The following is a 16,641-nucleotide window of genomic DNA, read 5'->3' on the forward strand; positions in this document are numbered from 1 at the left end:
AAAAGCATGTTGTTCCAACGTTGTATTTGTGTTGTAGAATATTGGTTGGGAAATGACCAATAATCAATGGTCAAATCAACGTCAGAACCTGACATTGATTAAACGTTGTTAAAAAGCATGTTGTTCCAAGCATGTTGTAGAATAATGGTTGGGAAATGACCAAAATCCAATGGTCAACTCACCGTTACAACCTGACATTGATTGAAGGTCGTCAAAAAGAATGTTGTTCCAACGTTGTATTTGTGTTGTAGAATATTGGTTGGGAAATGACCAAAATTCAATGGTCAAATCAACGTCAGAATCCGACATTGATTAAACGTCGTCAAAAAGCATGTTGTTTCAACGTTGTATTTTGTGTTGTAAAATGACCAACATTCAATGGTCACATCAACATTTGACCATTGACATTGATTAAACGTTGTTAAAAAGCATGTTGTTCCAAGCTTGTTGTAGAATAATGGTTGGGAAATGACCAAAATCCAATGGTCAACTCACCGTTACAACCTGACATTGATTGAAGGTCGTCAAAAAGCATGTTGTTCCAACGTTGTATTTGTGTTGTAGAATATTGGTTGGGAAATGACCAAAATTCAATGGTCAAATCAACGTCAGAATCCAACATTGATTAAACGTCGTCAAAAAGCATGTTGTTTCAACGTTGTATTTTGTGTTGTAAAATGACCAACATTCAATGGTCACATCAACATTTGACCATTGACATTGATTAAACGTTGTTAAAAAGCATGTTGTTCCAAGCATGTTGTAGAATAATGGTTGGGAAATGACCAAAATCAAATGGTCAACTCACCGTTACAACCTGACATTGATTGAAGGTCGTCAAAAAGCATGTTGTTCCAACGTTGTATTTGTGTTGTAGAATATTGGTTGGGAAATGACCAAAATTCAATGGTCAAATCAACGTCAGAATCCAACATTGATTAAACGTCGTCAAAAAGCATGTTGTTTCAACGTTGTATTTTGTGTTGTAAAATGACCAACATTCAATGGTCACATGAACATTTGACCATTGACATTGATTAAACGTTGTTAAAAAGCATGTTGTTCCAAGCATGTTGTAGAATAATGGTTGGGAAATGACCAAAATCCAATGGTCAAGTCAACATCCGAACCCAACATTGATTAAACGTTGTGAAAAAGCATGTTGTTCCAAGCATGTTGTAGAATAATGGTTGGAAAATGACCAAAATCCAATGGTCAACTCACCGTTACAACCTGACATTGATTGAAGGTCGTCAAAAAGCATGTTGTTCCAACGTTGTATTTGTGTTGTAGAATATTGGTTGGGAAATGACCAAAATTCAATGGTCAAATCAACGTCAGAACCTGACATTGATTAAACGTTGTTAAAAAGCATGTTGTTCCAACGTTGTATTTGTGTTGTAGAATATTGGTTGGGAAATGACCAAAATTCAATGGTCAAATCAACGTCAGAATCCAACATTGATTAAACGTCGTCAAAAAGCATGTTGTTTCAACGTTGTATTTTGTGTTGTAAAATGACCAACATTCAATGGTCACATCAACATTTGACCATTGACATTGATTAAACGTTGTTAAAAAGCATGTTGTTCCAAGCTTGTTGTAGAATAATGGTTGGGAAATGACCAAAATCCAATGGTCAACTCACCGTTACAACCTGACATTGATTGAAGGTCGTCAAAAAGCATGTTGTTCCAACGTTGTATTTGTGTTGTAGAATATTGGTTGAGAAATTACCAATAATCAATGGTCAAATCAACGGCAGAACCTGACATTGATTAAACGTTGTTAAAAAGCATGTTGTTCCAAGCTTGTTGTAGAATAATGGTTGGGAAATTACCAAAATCCAATGGTCAAGTCAACATCCGAACCCAACATTGATTAAACGTTGTGAAAAAGCATGTTGTTCCAAGCTTGTTGTAGAATAATGGTTGGGAAATGACCAAAATCCAATGGTCAACTCACCGTTACAACCTGACATTGATTGAAGGTCGTCAAAAAGCATGTTGTTCCAACGTTGTATTTGTGTTGTAGAATATTGGTTGAGAAATTACCAATAATCAATGGTCAAATCAACGTCAGAACCTGACATTGATTAAACGTTGTTAAAAAGCATGTTGTTCCAAGCATGTTGTAGAATAATGGTTGGGAAATGACCAAAATCCAATGGTCAAGTCAACATCCGAACCCAACATTGATTAAACGTTGTGAAAAAGCATGTTGTTTCAACGTCAGGTGTAGGTTGCTCCACGTCAGGACCTTAGTCAACAAGTTGTCAACGTTGTTTCAATGTCTTGTGCCTGCTGGGTTGTGAACTCTTTGATGTCCCCTAACTGCTGTGGTCCATGGTCTGCTGGTCTAGAACAAGAGCTTCATGAGGGTCCGGGGCAGGATCCAGTTGAACACCTACAGGCTTCGTTCCCGCGAGCTCCAACTGGCCGACGAGTTCCTGGCGCACATCCGGTCTTTGCCCGTGCAGTACGACAAAGCCATTTACTTTGCCTTCCTGGAGGACTACGGGACCCACTACACCAAAAACGGGAGGTCCGGCGGAGAATACGAGTTGATCTACGTTCTTAACCAGGATGCCATCCAGGCCAAAAGTATGCAGAATCCTGATTATTTTACAGCATACTTGCCAACCCTCCCGTTTTTAGCGGGAGAATCCCGGTATTCAGCGCCTCTCCCGACAACCTCCCGGTATTCAGCCGGAGCTGGAGGCCACGCCCCCTCCAGCTCAATGCGGACCTGAGTGGGGACAGCCGTTCTCACGTCCGCTTTCCCAGCAGCTTGCCTGCCCAATGACGTCATAACATCTACGGCTTTTAGAGAGTAGAGTGCACAACAAGGAGAGAGAGTTCTTGGTTTCTTATGTGGGTTTATTGTTAGGCAGTTTCATTAACGTCCTCCCAGCGCGGTAACAACACACAACAACAGCAGTCACGTTTAGTCTACCGTAAAGCAGTTCGTCTGCCGTAAACAGCAATGTTGTGACACTCTTAAACAGGACAATACTGCCACCTACTGGATAGCCTGCAGAACACTGAAATTCAAGTATGTCTTTTATTTATATGTATAATAAAATAAAAAACAAAATAAAATATATATATAGCTAGAATTCACTGAAAGTCAAGTATTTCATATATATATATATATATATATATATATATATATATATATATATATATATATATATATATATATATATATGTATATATATATATATATATATATATATATATATATATATATATATATATATATATACATATATATATATATACATACATATATATATATATATATATATATACATATATATATATATATACATATATATATATATATATATATATATATATATGAAATACTTGACTTTCAGTGAATTCTAGCTATATATATATTTTATTTTATTTTTTATATATATATACATATATAAATATATATATATATATATATATATATATATATATATATATATGTATGAAATACTTGACTTTCAGTGAATTCTAGCTATATATATATTTTATTTTATTTTTTATATATATATATATATATATATATATATATATATATATATATATATATATATATACATATATATATATACATATATAAATATATATATATATATATATATATATATATATATATATATATATATATATATATATATATATATATGTATATATATATATATATATATATATATATGTATGAAATACTTGACTTTCAGTGAATTCTAGCTATATATATTTTTTATTTTATTTTTAATTTTATTATACATATAAATAAAAGACATACTTGAATTTCAGTGTTCTGCAGGCTATCCAGTAGGTGGCAGTATCGTCCTGAAATACTTGATTTGGTGAATTCTAGCAGTAAATATACTCTCCTCTTAACCACGCCCTTAGCCACGCCCCCCGACCACGCCCCCCACCTCCCAATATTGGAGGTCTCAAGGTTGGCAAGCATGTTTTACAGTCAAAGTTGAAAAGTGCTGAAATCTCCTTCTTTTTTTTTTTGCCAGATCTGACCGAGCGGAAGATTCAAGAATGCGTCAAATTGGGCATTTCGGTGGATTTTTCCGTGGACAGTATTAAAGATGGCAAAGCTCATGCCAGCGACGACAAGTGTAAAACCGTATCCACAAGTCTCAAAGGTGGACTCCTGCTCTTTCACGATGTGGCACCACGTTACATCCGACAATTGTTTTTTTACCTGCGCCTCACTTTCCGTGTTCCCACCCCCACCCCAGACGAGATCGCCGGCAAGGCGGTGGTGGACAAGGTGATGACGTCCGTCAAAGGCGGCACCCTGGAGAGCGCGGTGGTCATGAGGGCCAAGCTCAACAAAGAAGGTGTGATGGATGTGGACACCTACCAGAAGTGGGCTCGGACCATCGCTGACGCCCCGGCGCTGCTCCACAGTGAGGTGGGCATGACACAATAACAACAAATATTTGTTGTTTTCATTGTAAAAATACTGGTATTTTTGGGACTTTTACATAGATACAAGGTATTTTACACAGTATATCCCACCCTCTGCGGGTTCTAGGCCGTATCGACGTAAAGTTAGCGTTAGCTGTTATTGAATGTGTATTCTATCATAACAACAGTTAAAAAGTTATAACATTATCAAATACATGTGTAATGTCACGGGGGGGAAAAAAACATCGTAATGTTAGGTTTAAAAATGTTACAAGAAAAAGTTGTTACTTGAATAAAACCGGGGAAAAAAACATTGTAATGTTACGCTTAAAAAAAGTTACAAGACAAAGTCGTTACGAGAATAAATACATATTGTTACGAAGAAGAATCAAAATGTTACCACGATAAAGTCACAATGTTTAGGGTAGAATGTCGTACACTACAAAAAATTGATTCGTAATAAAACGATAGAAAGTCGTGATGCTACAAAAATAAAATCGCAATGAAGTTGTACAACTGCAGAAAGAAATTTAAAGTGATGCTAGAATTAAGTGGTGATGTTACGACGAAAAAGTAGCAAAACCACACAAAAAAATCTGCTACGTTACAAGAAAATAGTAATACAACAAGAATGAGTGGTAAATGTTGTGGGGTATAAAGTTGCTTTGTTTTGAGGAAAAAAAAGAGTATTATAAGAATAAAACGTTTTAACATTGTCACGGAAAAAAACATCCTAATGTTACATTTAAAAAAGTTACAATAAAAAGTCGTTATTAGGATAAATTCATAATGTTACGAAGAAGAGTCAAAATGTCACCACAATAAAGACACAATGTTTCGAGTAAAAAGTCGTACATTACAAAAATAGATTCGTAATAACACGATAAAAAGTTGTGATGTTACAAAAATAAAATCACAATGAAGTTGTACAACTGCAGAAAGAAATTTAAAGTGATGCTAGAATTAAGTGGTGATGTTACGACGAAAAAGTAGCAAAACCACACAAAAAAATCTGCTACGTTACAAGAAAATAGTAATACAACAAGAATGAATGGTTAATGTTGTGGGGTGAAAAGTTGCTTTGTTTTGAGAAAAAAAATGATAATTATAAGAAGGAAACATTTTAACATTGTCACGGAAAAAACATCGTAATGTTACATTTAAAAAAGTTACAATAAAAGGTTGTTATGAGAATAAATTCATAATGTTACGAAGAAGAGTCAAAATGTTACCACAATAAAGTCACAATGTTTAGGGTAAAACGTCGTACACTACAAAAATTGATTCGTAATAAAACGATAGAAAGTCGTGATGTTACAAAAAATAAAATCACAATGAAGTTGTAAAACTGCAGGAAGAAATTTAAAGTGATACTAGAATTAAGTGGTGATGTTACGACGAAAAAGTAGCAAAACCACATTATCAATGTCACATGTACATAAAAAAAAGTTACAAGGAAAAGTTGTCACTTGAATAAAACCGGAAGAAAAACATTGTAATGTTACGCTTAAAAAAAGTTACAAGAAAAAGTCGTTACGAGAATAAATTCATAATGTTACGAAGAAGAATCAAAATGTTACCACGATAAAGTCACAATGTTTAGGGTAGAATGTCGTACACTACAAAAAATTGATTCGTAATAAAACAATAGAAAGTCGTGATGTTACAAAAATAAAATCGCAATGAAGTTGTACAACTGCAGAAAGAAATTTAAAGTGATGCTAGAATTAAGTGGTGATGTTACGACGAAAAAGTAGCAAAACCACACAAAAAAATCTGCTACGTCACAAGAAAATAGTAATACAACAAGAATGAGTGGTAAATGTTGTGGGGTATAAAGTTGCTTTGTTTTGAGGAAAAAAAAGAGTATTATAAGAATAAAACGTTTTAACATTGTCACGGAAAAAAACATCGTAATGTTACATTTAAAAAAGTTACAATAAAAAGTCGTTATTAGGATAAATTCATAATGTTACGAAGAAGAGTCAAAATGTTACCACAATAAAGACACAATGTTTCGGGTAAAAAGTCGTACATTACAAAAATAGATTCGTAATAACACGATAAAAAGTTGTGATGCTACAAAAATAAAATCGCAATGAAGTTGTACAACTGCAGAAAGAAATTTAAAGTGATGCTAGAATTAAGTGGTGATGTTACGACGAAAAAGTAGCAAAACCACACAAAAAAATCTGCTACGTTACAAGAAAATAGTAATACAACAAGAATGAATGGAAAATGTTGTGGGGTGAAAAGTTGCTTTGTTTTGAGAAAAAAAATTATAATTATAAGAAGGAAACATTTTAACATTATCACGGAAAAAACATCGTAATGTTACATTTAAAAAAGTTACAATAAAAGGTTGTTATGAGAATAAATTCATAATGTTACGAAGAAGAGTCAAAATGTTACCAGAATAAAGTCACAATGTTTAGGGTAAAACGTCGTACACTACAAAAATTGATTCGTAATAAAACGATAGAAAGTCGTGATGTTACAAAAATAAAATCACAATGAAGTTGTAAAACCGCTGAAAGAAATTTAAAGTGATGCTAGAATTAAGTAGAGATGTTACGATGAAAAAGTAGCAAAACCACATTATCAATGTCACATGTACATGTGTAATGTCACGAAAAAAAACTTCGTAATGTTACGTAAAAAAAAGTTATAAGAAAAAGTTGTCACTTGAATAAAACCGAAAAGCAAAACATTGTAATGTTACGCTTAAAAAAGTTACAAGAAAAAGTCGTTACGAAAATAAATTCATAATGTTACGAAGAAGAATCAAAATGTTACCACAATAAAGTCACAATGTTTAGGGTAAAATGTCGTACACTACAAAAAATTGATTCGTAATAAAACGATAGAAAGTCGTGTTGTTACAAAAATAAAATCGCAACGAGGTTGTACAACTGCAGAAAGAAATTTAAAGTGATGCTAGAATTAAGTGGTGATGTTACGAAGAAAAAGTAGCAAAACTACAACAACAAAGAAATAATAATAATACAACAAGAATGAATGGTAAATGTTGTGGGGTGAAAAGTTGCTTTGTTTTGAGGGGAAAAAAAGAGTATTATAAGAATAAAACGTTTTAACATTGTCACGGAAAAAAACATCGTAATGTTACATTTAAAAAAGTTACAATAAAAAGTCGTTATTAGAATACATTTATAATGTTACGAATAAGAGTCAAAATGTTACCACAAAGTCACAATGTTTCGAGTAAAAAGTCGTACATTACAGTACATAATAACACGATAAAAAGTTGTGATATTACAAAAATAAAATCACAATAAAGTTGTACAACTGCAGAAAGAATTTTAAAGTGATACTAGAATTAAGTGGTGATGTTACGACGAAAAAGTAGCAAAACCACACAAAAAAATCTGCTTCGTTACAAGAAAATAGTATTACGACAAGAATGAATGGTAAATGTTGTGGGGTGAAAAGTTGCTTTGTTTTGAGAAAAAAAAAATTATTATAAGAAGAAAACATTTTAACATTGTCACGGAAAAAAACATCGTAATGTTACATTTAAAAAAGTTACAATAAAAGGTTGTTATGAGAATAAATTCATAATGTTACGAAGAGGAGTCAAAATGTTACCACAATAAAGTCACAATGTTTAGGGTAAAACGTCATACACTACAAAAATTGATTCGTAATAAAACAATAGAAAGTCGTGATGTTACAAAAAATAAAATCACAATGAAGTTGTAAAACTGCAGGAAGAAATTTAAAGTGATACTAGAATTAAGTGGTGATGTTACGATGAAAAAGTAGCAAAACCACATTATCAATGTCACATGTACATAAAAAAAAGTTACAAGGAAAAGTTGTCACTTGAATAAAACCGGAAAAAAAACATTGTAATGTTACGCTTAAAAAAAGTTACAAGAAAAAGTCGTTACGAGAATAAATTCATAATGTTACGAAGAAGAATCAAAATGTTACCACGATAAAGTCACAATGTTTAGGGTAGAATGTCGTACACTACAAAAAATTGATTCGTAATAAAACGATAGAAAGTCGTGATGTTACAAAAATAAAATCGCAATGAAGTTGTACAACTGCAGAAAGAAATTTAAAGTGATGCTAGAATTAAGTGGTGATGTTACGACGAAAAAGTAGCAAAACCACACAAAAAAATCTGCTGCGTTACAAGAAAATAGTAATACAACAAGAATGAATGGTAAATGTTGTGGGGTATAAAGTTGCTTTGTTTTGAGAAAAAAAATGATAATTATAAGAAGAAAACATTTTAACATTGTCACGGAAAAAACATCGTAATGTTACATTTAAAAAAGTTACAATAAAAGGTTGTTATGAGAATAAATTCATAATGTTACGAAGAAGAGTCAAAATGTTACCACAATAAAGTCACAATGTTTAGGGTAAAACGTCGTACACTACAAAAATTGATTCGTAATAAAACGATAGAAAGTCGTGATGTTACAAAAAATAAAATCACAATGAAGTTGTAAAACTGCAGGAAGAAATTTAAAGTGGTACTAGAATTAAGTGGTGATGTTACGATGAAAAAGTAGCAAAACCACATTATCAATGTCACATGTACATAAAAAAAAGTTACAAGGAAAAGTTGTCACTTGAATAAAACCGGAAAAAAAACATTGTAATGTTACGCTTAAAAAAAGTTACAAGAAAAAGTCGTCACGAGAATAAATTCATAATGTTACGAAGAAGAATCAAAATGTTACCACGATAAAGTCACAATGTTTAGGGTAAAATGTCATACACTACAAAAAATTGATTCGTAATAAAACGATAGAAAGTCGTGATGCTACAAAAATAAAATCGCAATGAAGTTGTACAACTGCAGAAAGAAATTTAAAGTGATGCTAGAATTAAGTGGTGATGTTACGACGAAAAAGTAGCAAAACCACACAAAAAAATCTGCTACGTCACAAGAAAATAGTAATACAACAAGAATGAGTGGTAAATGTTGTGGGGTATAAAGTTGCTTTGTTTTGAGGGAAAAAAAGAGTATTATAAGAATAAAACGTTTTAACATTGTCACGGAAAAAAACATCCTAATGTTACATTTAAAAAAGTTACAATAAAAAGTCGTTATTAGGATAAATTCATAATGTTACGAAGAAGAGTCAAAATGTTACCACAATAAAGACACAATGTTTCGAGTAAAAAGTCGTACATTACAAAAATAGATTCGTAATAACACGATAAAAAGTTGTGATGTTACAAAAATAAAATCACAATGAAGTTGTACAACTGCAGAAAGAAATTTAAAGTGATGCTAGAATTAAGTGGTGATGTTACGACGAAAAAGTAGCAAAACCACACAAAAAAATCTGCTACGTTACAAGAAAATAGTAATACAACAAGAATGAATGGTAAATGTTGTGGGGTATAAAGTTGCTTTGTTTTGAGAAAAAAAAAAGAGTATTATAAGAATAAAACGTTTTAACATTGTCACGGAAAAAAACATCCTAATGTTACATTTAAAAAAGTTACAATAAAAAGTCGTTATTAGGATAAATTCATAATGTTACGAAGAAGAGTCAAAATGTCACCACAATAAAGACACAATGTTTCGAGTAAAAAGTCGTACATTACAAAAATAGATTCGTAATAACACGATAAAAAGTTGTGATGTTACAAAAATAAAATCACAATGAAGTTGTACAACTGCAGAAAGAAATTTAAAGTGATGCCAGAATTAAGTGGTGATGTTACGACGAAAAAGTAGCAAAACCACACAAAAAAATCTGCTACGTTACAAGAAAATAGTAATACAACAAGAATGAATGGAAAATGTTGTGGGGTGAAAAGTTGCTTTGTTTTGAGAAAAAAAATGATAATTATAAGAAGAAAACATTTTAACATTGTCACAGAAAAAACATCGTAATGTTACATTTAAAAAAGTTACAATAAAAGGTTGTTATGAGAATAAATTCATAATGTTACGAAGAAGAGTCAAAATGTTACCACAATAAAGTCACAATGTTTAGGGTAAAACGTCGTACACTACAAAAATTGATTCGTAATAAAACGATAGAAAGTCGTGATGTTACAAAAAATAAAATCACAATGAAGTTGTAAAACTGCAGGAAGAAATTTAAAGTGATACTAGAATTAAGTGGTGATGTTACGATGAAAAAGTAGCAAAACCACATTATCAATGTCACATGTACATAAAAAAAAGTTACAAGGAAAAGTTGTCACTTGAATAGAACCGGAAAAAAAACATTGTAATGTTACGCTTAAAAAAAGTTACAAGAAAAAGTCGTTACGAGAATAAATTCATAATGTTACGAAGAAGAATCAAAATGTTACCACGATAAAGTCACAATGTTTAGGGTAGAATGTCGTACACTACAAAAAATTGATTCGTAATAAAACGATAGAAAGTCGTGATGTTACAAAAATAAAATCGCAATGAAGTTGTACAACTGCAGAAAGAAATTTAAAGTGATGCTAGAATTAAGTGGTGATGTTACGACGAAAAAGTAGCAAAACCACACAAAAAAATCTGCTACGTTACAAGAAAATAGTAATACAACAAGAATGAATGGTAAATGTTGTGGGGTATAAAGTTGCTTTGTTTTGAGAAAAAAAAAAGTATTATAAAAAGAAAACGTTTTAACATTGTCACGGAAAAAAACATCGTAATGTTACATTTAAAAAAGTTACAATAAAAAGTTGTTATTAGAATAAATTCATAATGTTACGAAGAAGAGTAACAACAATATGAACATTGCAGGGAAAATTTCTCTGCCAGTTTCTGCATCCCACAGGGATTCTTATTTTGTGTTCCCACACAAGGTTGCAACATTGTTTGTCAACACTGTCTGCTCTCATTTTCTCGCACATTTCACCCTCTGATGTTCAGAGGAACCTACACTTTGTCCTCCTCCTGTTTAGGTCTGCTCTGTGTGTGTGTGTGTGTGTGTGTGTGTGTGTGTGTGTGTGTGTGTGTGTGTGTGTGTGTGTGTGTGTGTGTGTGTGTGTGTGTGTGTGTGTGTGTGTGTGTGTGTGTGTGTGTGTGCATTACACAGAACATCAATTTCCACACTTCTATTAGCCCCGGGTCCAGTGGACCCGACCCGGACATCTTATATGTAATAGAAATGTGTAGAGGGGGTGTATGGTGTGTGCTCATTAAATATGTATTCTGATATATGTTCTTCACAGAAAAAGAGCCAAAGTCAGTGAGTCTCAGTTTGAAAAATTTATTAATTGTATCATTTTTCTTTTAATAAAAAATGAAAACGGGTCCCACAGACCCGAACACTACACAAGGGATTGCGCCTTTTGTATGAAAATAAACCTGAATAGACCCGCTCATCGGCAATGCGCCCTATGGTCCGGAAAATACAGTATATATCTTTTTTAAAACACCAAGGTCTCTTTGTGTCTTATTTGCCAACCTTGAGACCTCCAAATTCGGAGAATGGGGGGCGGGAGAGTTGAGGTGTGGGGGGGGGGGGGGGTGTATATTGTAGCGTCCCGGAAGAATTAGCGCTGCAAAGGATTCTGGGTATTTGTTATGTTGTGTTTATGTTGTGTTATGGTGCGGATGTTCTCCCGAAATGTGTTTGTCATTCTTGTTCGGTGTGGGTTCACAGTGTGGCGCATATTTGCAACAGTGTTAAAGTTGTTTATACGGCCACCCTCAGTGTGACCTGTATGGCTGTTGATCAAGTATGCCTCGCATTCGCTTGTGTGTGTCGTGATCCGTGGTCCACGTCATGTTTTTGTTATGTTCTGTTAATTTCGGACTCCCTTTAGTTCCTGTTTGTGCGCCTCCTGTGTTTGTTACCATGGCTGCTTGTGATTTTCACCTGCCTCTGGTGTTCGGGACTCGCACTTATTTCCAATCAGAGACGTTATTCAAGCCTGCCTCTGCCAGTCGGTCGGCCTGGCGTCATTGTTTGCCTCACGCCTTGCCAAGTAAATCTTCTTTGTTCCATGCCATAGTTTATGCTAGTTGTTCGCTTCATGCCCCTGTCTTGTTTATTTCATGCCACAGTTTCGTGAGGTTCCATGTCCATGGTTCCATGTTTCCTGCGCTAAGTCTTTGCCTTAGCTTCAAGTCTTTTCCTTTGACTAGTTTTCTGTTTTTGGTGCTATTTTGACTTCTCAAGAATAAACCATGCTCCTACCTGTAAGTCCTGTCCGGAGTGATCCATTTGCCTTCCTGGGAGAACGACTCCGCAGTGAGCTGCGAAAACCATGTCGTGACAGTGTGTGTGTTAAAGGCCTACTGAAATGATTTTTTTTTATTTAAACGGGGATAGCAGATCTATTCTATGTGTCATACTTGATCATTTCGCGATATTGCCATATTTTTGCTGAAAGGATTTAGTATAGAACAACGACGATAAAGATTGCAACTTTTGGTATCTGATAAAAAAAAGGCTTGCCCCTACCGGAAGTAGCGTGACGTAGTCAGTTGAACATATACGCAAAGTTCCCTATTGTTTACAATGATGGCCGCATGAAGTGAGAGAGATTCGGACCGAGAAAGCGACAATTTCCCCATTAATTTGAGCGAGGATGAAAGATTTGTGGATGAGTAAAGTGCAAGTGAAGGACTAGTGGGGAGTTGAAGCTATTCAGATAGGGAAGATGCTGTGAGAGCCGGGGGTGACCTGATATTCAGCTGGGAATGACTACAACAGTAAATAAACACAAGACATATATATACTCTATTAGCCACAACACAACCAGGCTTATATTTAACATGCCACAAATTAATCCTGCATAAAAACACCTGCGTGTTTGTTATGCTAGCTCCTAGCTCCTCTGCTAGCTCCTAGCTCCATAGAACACGCCAATACAATTCAAACACCTGATCAACACACACAATCACTCAGCCCAAAAGACCGTTCACCTAACCCAAGGTTCATAAAGCTTATATATTTTTAAAAAGTTACGTACGTGACACGCACGTACGGTACGGTACGTGTTATGCTAGCTTTTAGCTCCTCTGCTAGCTCCTAGCTCCATAGAACACGCCAATACAATTCAAACACCTGATCAACACACACAATCACTCAGCCCAAAAGACCGTTCACCTAACCCAAGGTTCATAAAGCTTATATATTTTTAAAAAGTTACGTACATACGCAAAAAAAACCCAAAGCTGCATACTCACAGTAGCACGTCTGCGTCTTTGTCATCCAAATCAAAGTAATCCTGGTAAGAGTCTGTGTTGTCCCAGTTCTCTACAGGCGTCTGTGTATCCAAGTCAAAAGTCCTCCTGGTTAGAGTCTCTGTTATCCGAGTTCTTCCATCTTGACTGCATCTTTCGGGAATGTAAACAAAGAAGCGCCGGCTGTGTACTGTTGTGGCTGTCTACGTTCGAAAAATACGTCCATTTCGCACCGACAACTTTCTTCTTTGCTTGCTCAGCTTCCTTCTCCATAATGCAATGAACATGATTGCAACAGATTCACGAACACAGATGTCCAGAATACTGTGGAATTATGAAATGAAAACAGAGCTTTTTCGTATTGGCTTCAATGTGGAAGGCATACCCGTGTTCCCCGGTCTACGTCACGCGCATACGTCATCCTCAGAGGCGTTTCGAACCGGAAGTTTAGCGGCAAATTTAAAATGTCACTTTATAAGTTAACCCGGCCGTATTGGCATGTGTTATAATGTTAAGATTTCATCATTGATATATAAACTATCAGACTGCGTGGTCGGTAGTAGTGGGTTTCAGTAGGCCTTTAAGGCACGCCCCCGATATTGTTGTCCGGGTGGAAATCGGGAGAAATTCGGGAGAATGGTTGCCTCGGGAGATTTTCGGGAGGGGCACTGAAATTCGGGAGTCTTGGCAAGTCTGCTTTGTTTGTCTCTGCCAGCCGCAGCCCATCTACACCCTGGTCCCCCTGGACATGGCGAACGCCAGCGCCAGGATCGCCAACATGAAGCGGGCCACGGCGGACTACATAGCGGAGTACAGCGTGTGCAAGTGTAGTCCGTGCCACAACGGAGGCACCCTGGCTCTGCTGGACGGGAGGTGTGTGTGTCTCTGCTCCCATCTCTTCGAGGGACGGGCCTGCCAGAATTTCAAAGGCGACAAAGTCAAGAACTCGGGTAGGAGTCCGACATGACGCGGCGTCGCCACGACACGCGCCCTGATGTCGCCGTTTGTTTTTTGTGCAGTGGCTACGAGGCCCACGGTCTCGCAAGAGGGCAACTGGTCTTGTTGGTCCAGCTGGTCCAGCTGTAGCGGTGGCAAGCGGACCAGGACGCGGGCCTGCAACACGATAGGACTCCTCGGCGCCACCTGTAGGGGAGACACCAGCAGTGAAGAGTACTGCTGAACAACAGCCACGCCTACTAAATCCAAGTCTGGGAAACAGCGGCCCCCGGTGGTTGAAGACGGTATCACTGAAATGTAGGCGTTTGTTTTTGTTAGTGATCATCAGTGCTGCATGTCAGATATGTTTTCTTGTACACTTTATTAATCATAACCACTCAAAAAGTGTTGGTAAAGATGTAAAACTACAAGAATACTTCTGAAACATTGTCTTTGTCTACAGGAATGAAGTGGTAATGGTACAAGAATAAAAGTGTGACGTTACGAGAAATATTACAATATTATCTTTCTATGTATGTTCTATTTAATTGCACAATAAACTGTGTAGACCTGGGATGTCAAACTGGTTTTCATCGAGGGCCACATGACAGTTATGGCCGCCATCAGAATAACTGTGAATAATGTAGAATTGTCATTTCATTATTAACTAGAAGAGGTGTGAACGCTCCAATGCTGAAGTTGAAGTGAAATGCTGACAGAATGCAGTATGAATGTTGGAATGGTTTGAATTTCCAGGAAAAAACGGAATTTGGTTTGGAACTTGGGAAAGTGTTAGTTTGAATGTCCAGGATGAGTTGAATGAGTTGAAGGTGGAATGGTTTGAATAGGTTGAAAAATGTGGGAGTTGTGCAACTTGGAAAAATGTCCCATTCATTTCAATGGTAACTTCCTGGAAATTTGGGAATTTTGGGAAAAGCGGGATTTAAAAAAAAAATGATTATGAGCATGAATGTCCTGAATGGGCTGAATTGGTTGGTGTTGGAATTGTTTATATCGGTCAAGAAATGTTAAATTAGCAACAATTTTTTATTGAGAAATTCCTGGAATTTTGGGAAAACCAGGGATTTTTCTAGTTCCTTTACCAACTTGATTTTTGTCCTGAATATGAGGAATGTTTAAATGGGTTGAAAAATGTGAAAAAAGTAGTCGAACTTAAGGGTGGAAATAGGTTATCAAAAAAACAGGAATTCCTGGAAATGTGTCGAATGTGGAAAAATTATAGTTTGAATGTCCAGGAGGAGTTGAAGGTGTTGAAGGTGGAATGGTTTGAATAGGTTGGAAAATGTGGGAGTTGTTCAACTTGGAAAAATGTCCCATTCATTTCAATGGGAACTTCCTGGAAATTTGGGAATTTTGGGAAAAGCGGGATTTTTTAAAAAAAGATTAGGAGCATGAATGTCCTGAATGAGTTGAATTGGTTGGTGTTGTAATTGTTTAAAGCGGTCAAGAAATGTTGAACTAGTAACAATTTTTAATTGAGAAATTCATGGAATTTCGGGAAAACCAGGAATTTTTCTAGTTCCTTTACCAACTTGATTTTTGTCCTGAATATGAGGAATGTTTTGACAGTGGAACGGTTGAAATGGGTTGAAAAATGGGAAAAAAGTAGTCGAACTTAAGGGTGGAAATAGGTTACCAAAAAACGGGAATTCCTGGAAATTTGGGAATTTGGGGAAAATCTGGATTTAAAAAAAACAAAAGATTAGGAGCATGAATGTCCTGAATGAGCTGAATTGGTTGGTGTTGGAATTGTTTAAATCGGTCAAGAAATGTTGAATTAGTAACAATTTTTAATTGTGAAATTCCTGGAATTTCGGGAAAACCAGGAATTTTTCTAGTTCCTTTACCAACTTGATTTTTGTCCTGAATATGAGGAATGTTTAAATGGGTTGAAAAATGTGAAAAAAGTAGTCGAACTTATGGGTGGAAATAGGTTATCAAAAAAAAAAAGGAATTCCTGGAAATTTGATGAATGTGGAAAAGTGGTAGTTTGAATGTCCAGGAGGAGTTGAATCTGTTGAAGGTGGAATGGTTTGAATAGGTTGAAAAATGTGGGAGTTGTGCAACTTGGAAAAATGTCCCATTCATTTCAATGGTAACTTCCTGGAAATTTGGGAA

At 35.4% G+C, this 16,641-nt stretch overlaps 1 protein-coding gene across 1 annotated transcript in view; it reads left to right on the forward strand.

Annotated features, from left to right (window-relative positions):
- The window catches only part of LOC133656321 (complement component C9-like), a 28,081-nt gene extending 13,008 nt beyond the window's left edge, over positions 1-15,073 (forward strand). Inside the window, exons 7-11 of the mRNA XM_062057350.1 lie at positions 2,363-2,603; positions 4,031-4,162; positions 4,259-4,434; positions 14,282-14,516; positions 14,586-15,073. Coding sequence (XP_061913334.1) covers positions 2,363-2,603; positions 4,031-4,162; positions 4,259-4,434; positions 14,282-14,516; positions 14,586-14,746 — 945 coding nt within the window. The 3' untranslated portion in view covers positions 14,747-15,073. The remainder of the gene's footprint in view (positions 1-2,362; positions 2,604-4,030; positions 4,163-4,258; positions 4,435-14,281; positions 14,517-14,585) is intronic.
- Positions 15,074-16,641: the final 1,568 nt, after the last annotated feature.

This window comes from Entelurus aequoreus, linkage group LG08 (genome assembly GCF_033978785.1).
Source record: "Entelurus aequoreus isolate RoL-2023_Sb linkage group LG08, RoL_Eaeq_v1.1, whole genome shotgun sequence".
Taxonomy (NCBI): Eukaryota; Metazoa; Chordata; class Actinopteri; order Syngnathiformes; family Syngnathidae; genus Entelurus; species Entelurus aequoreus.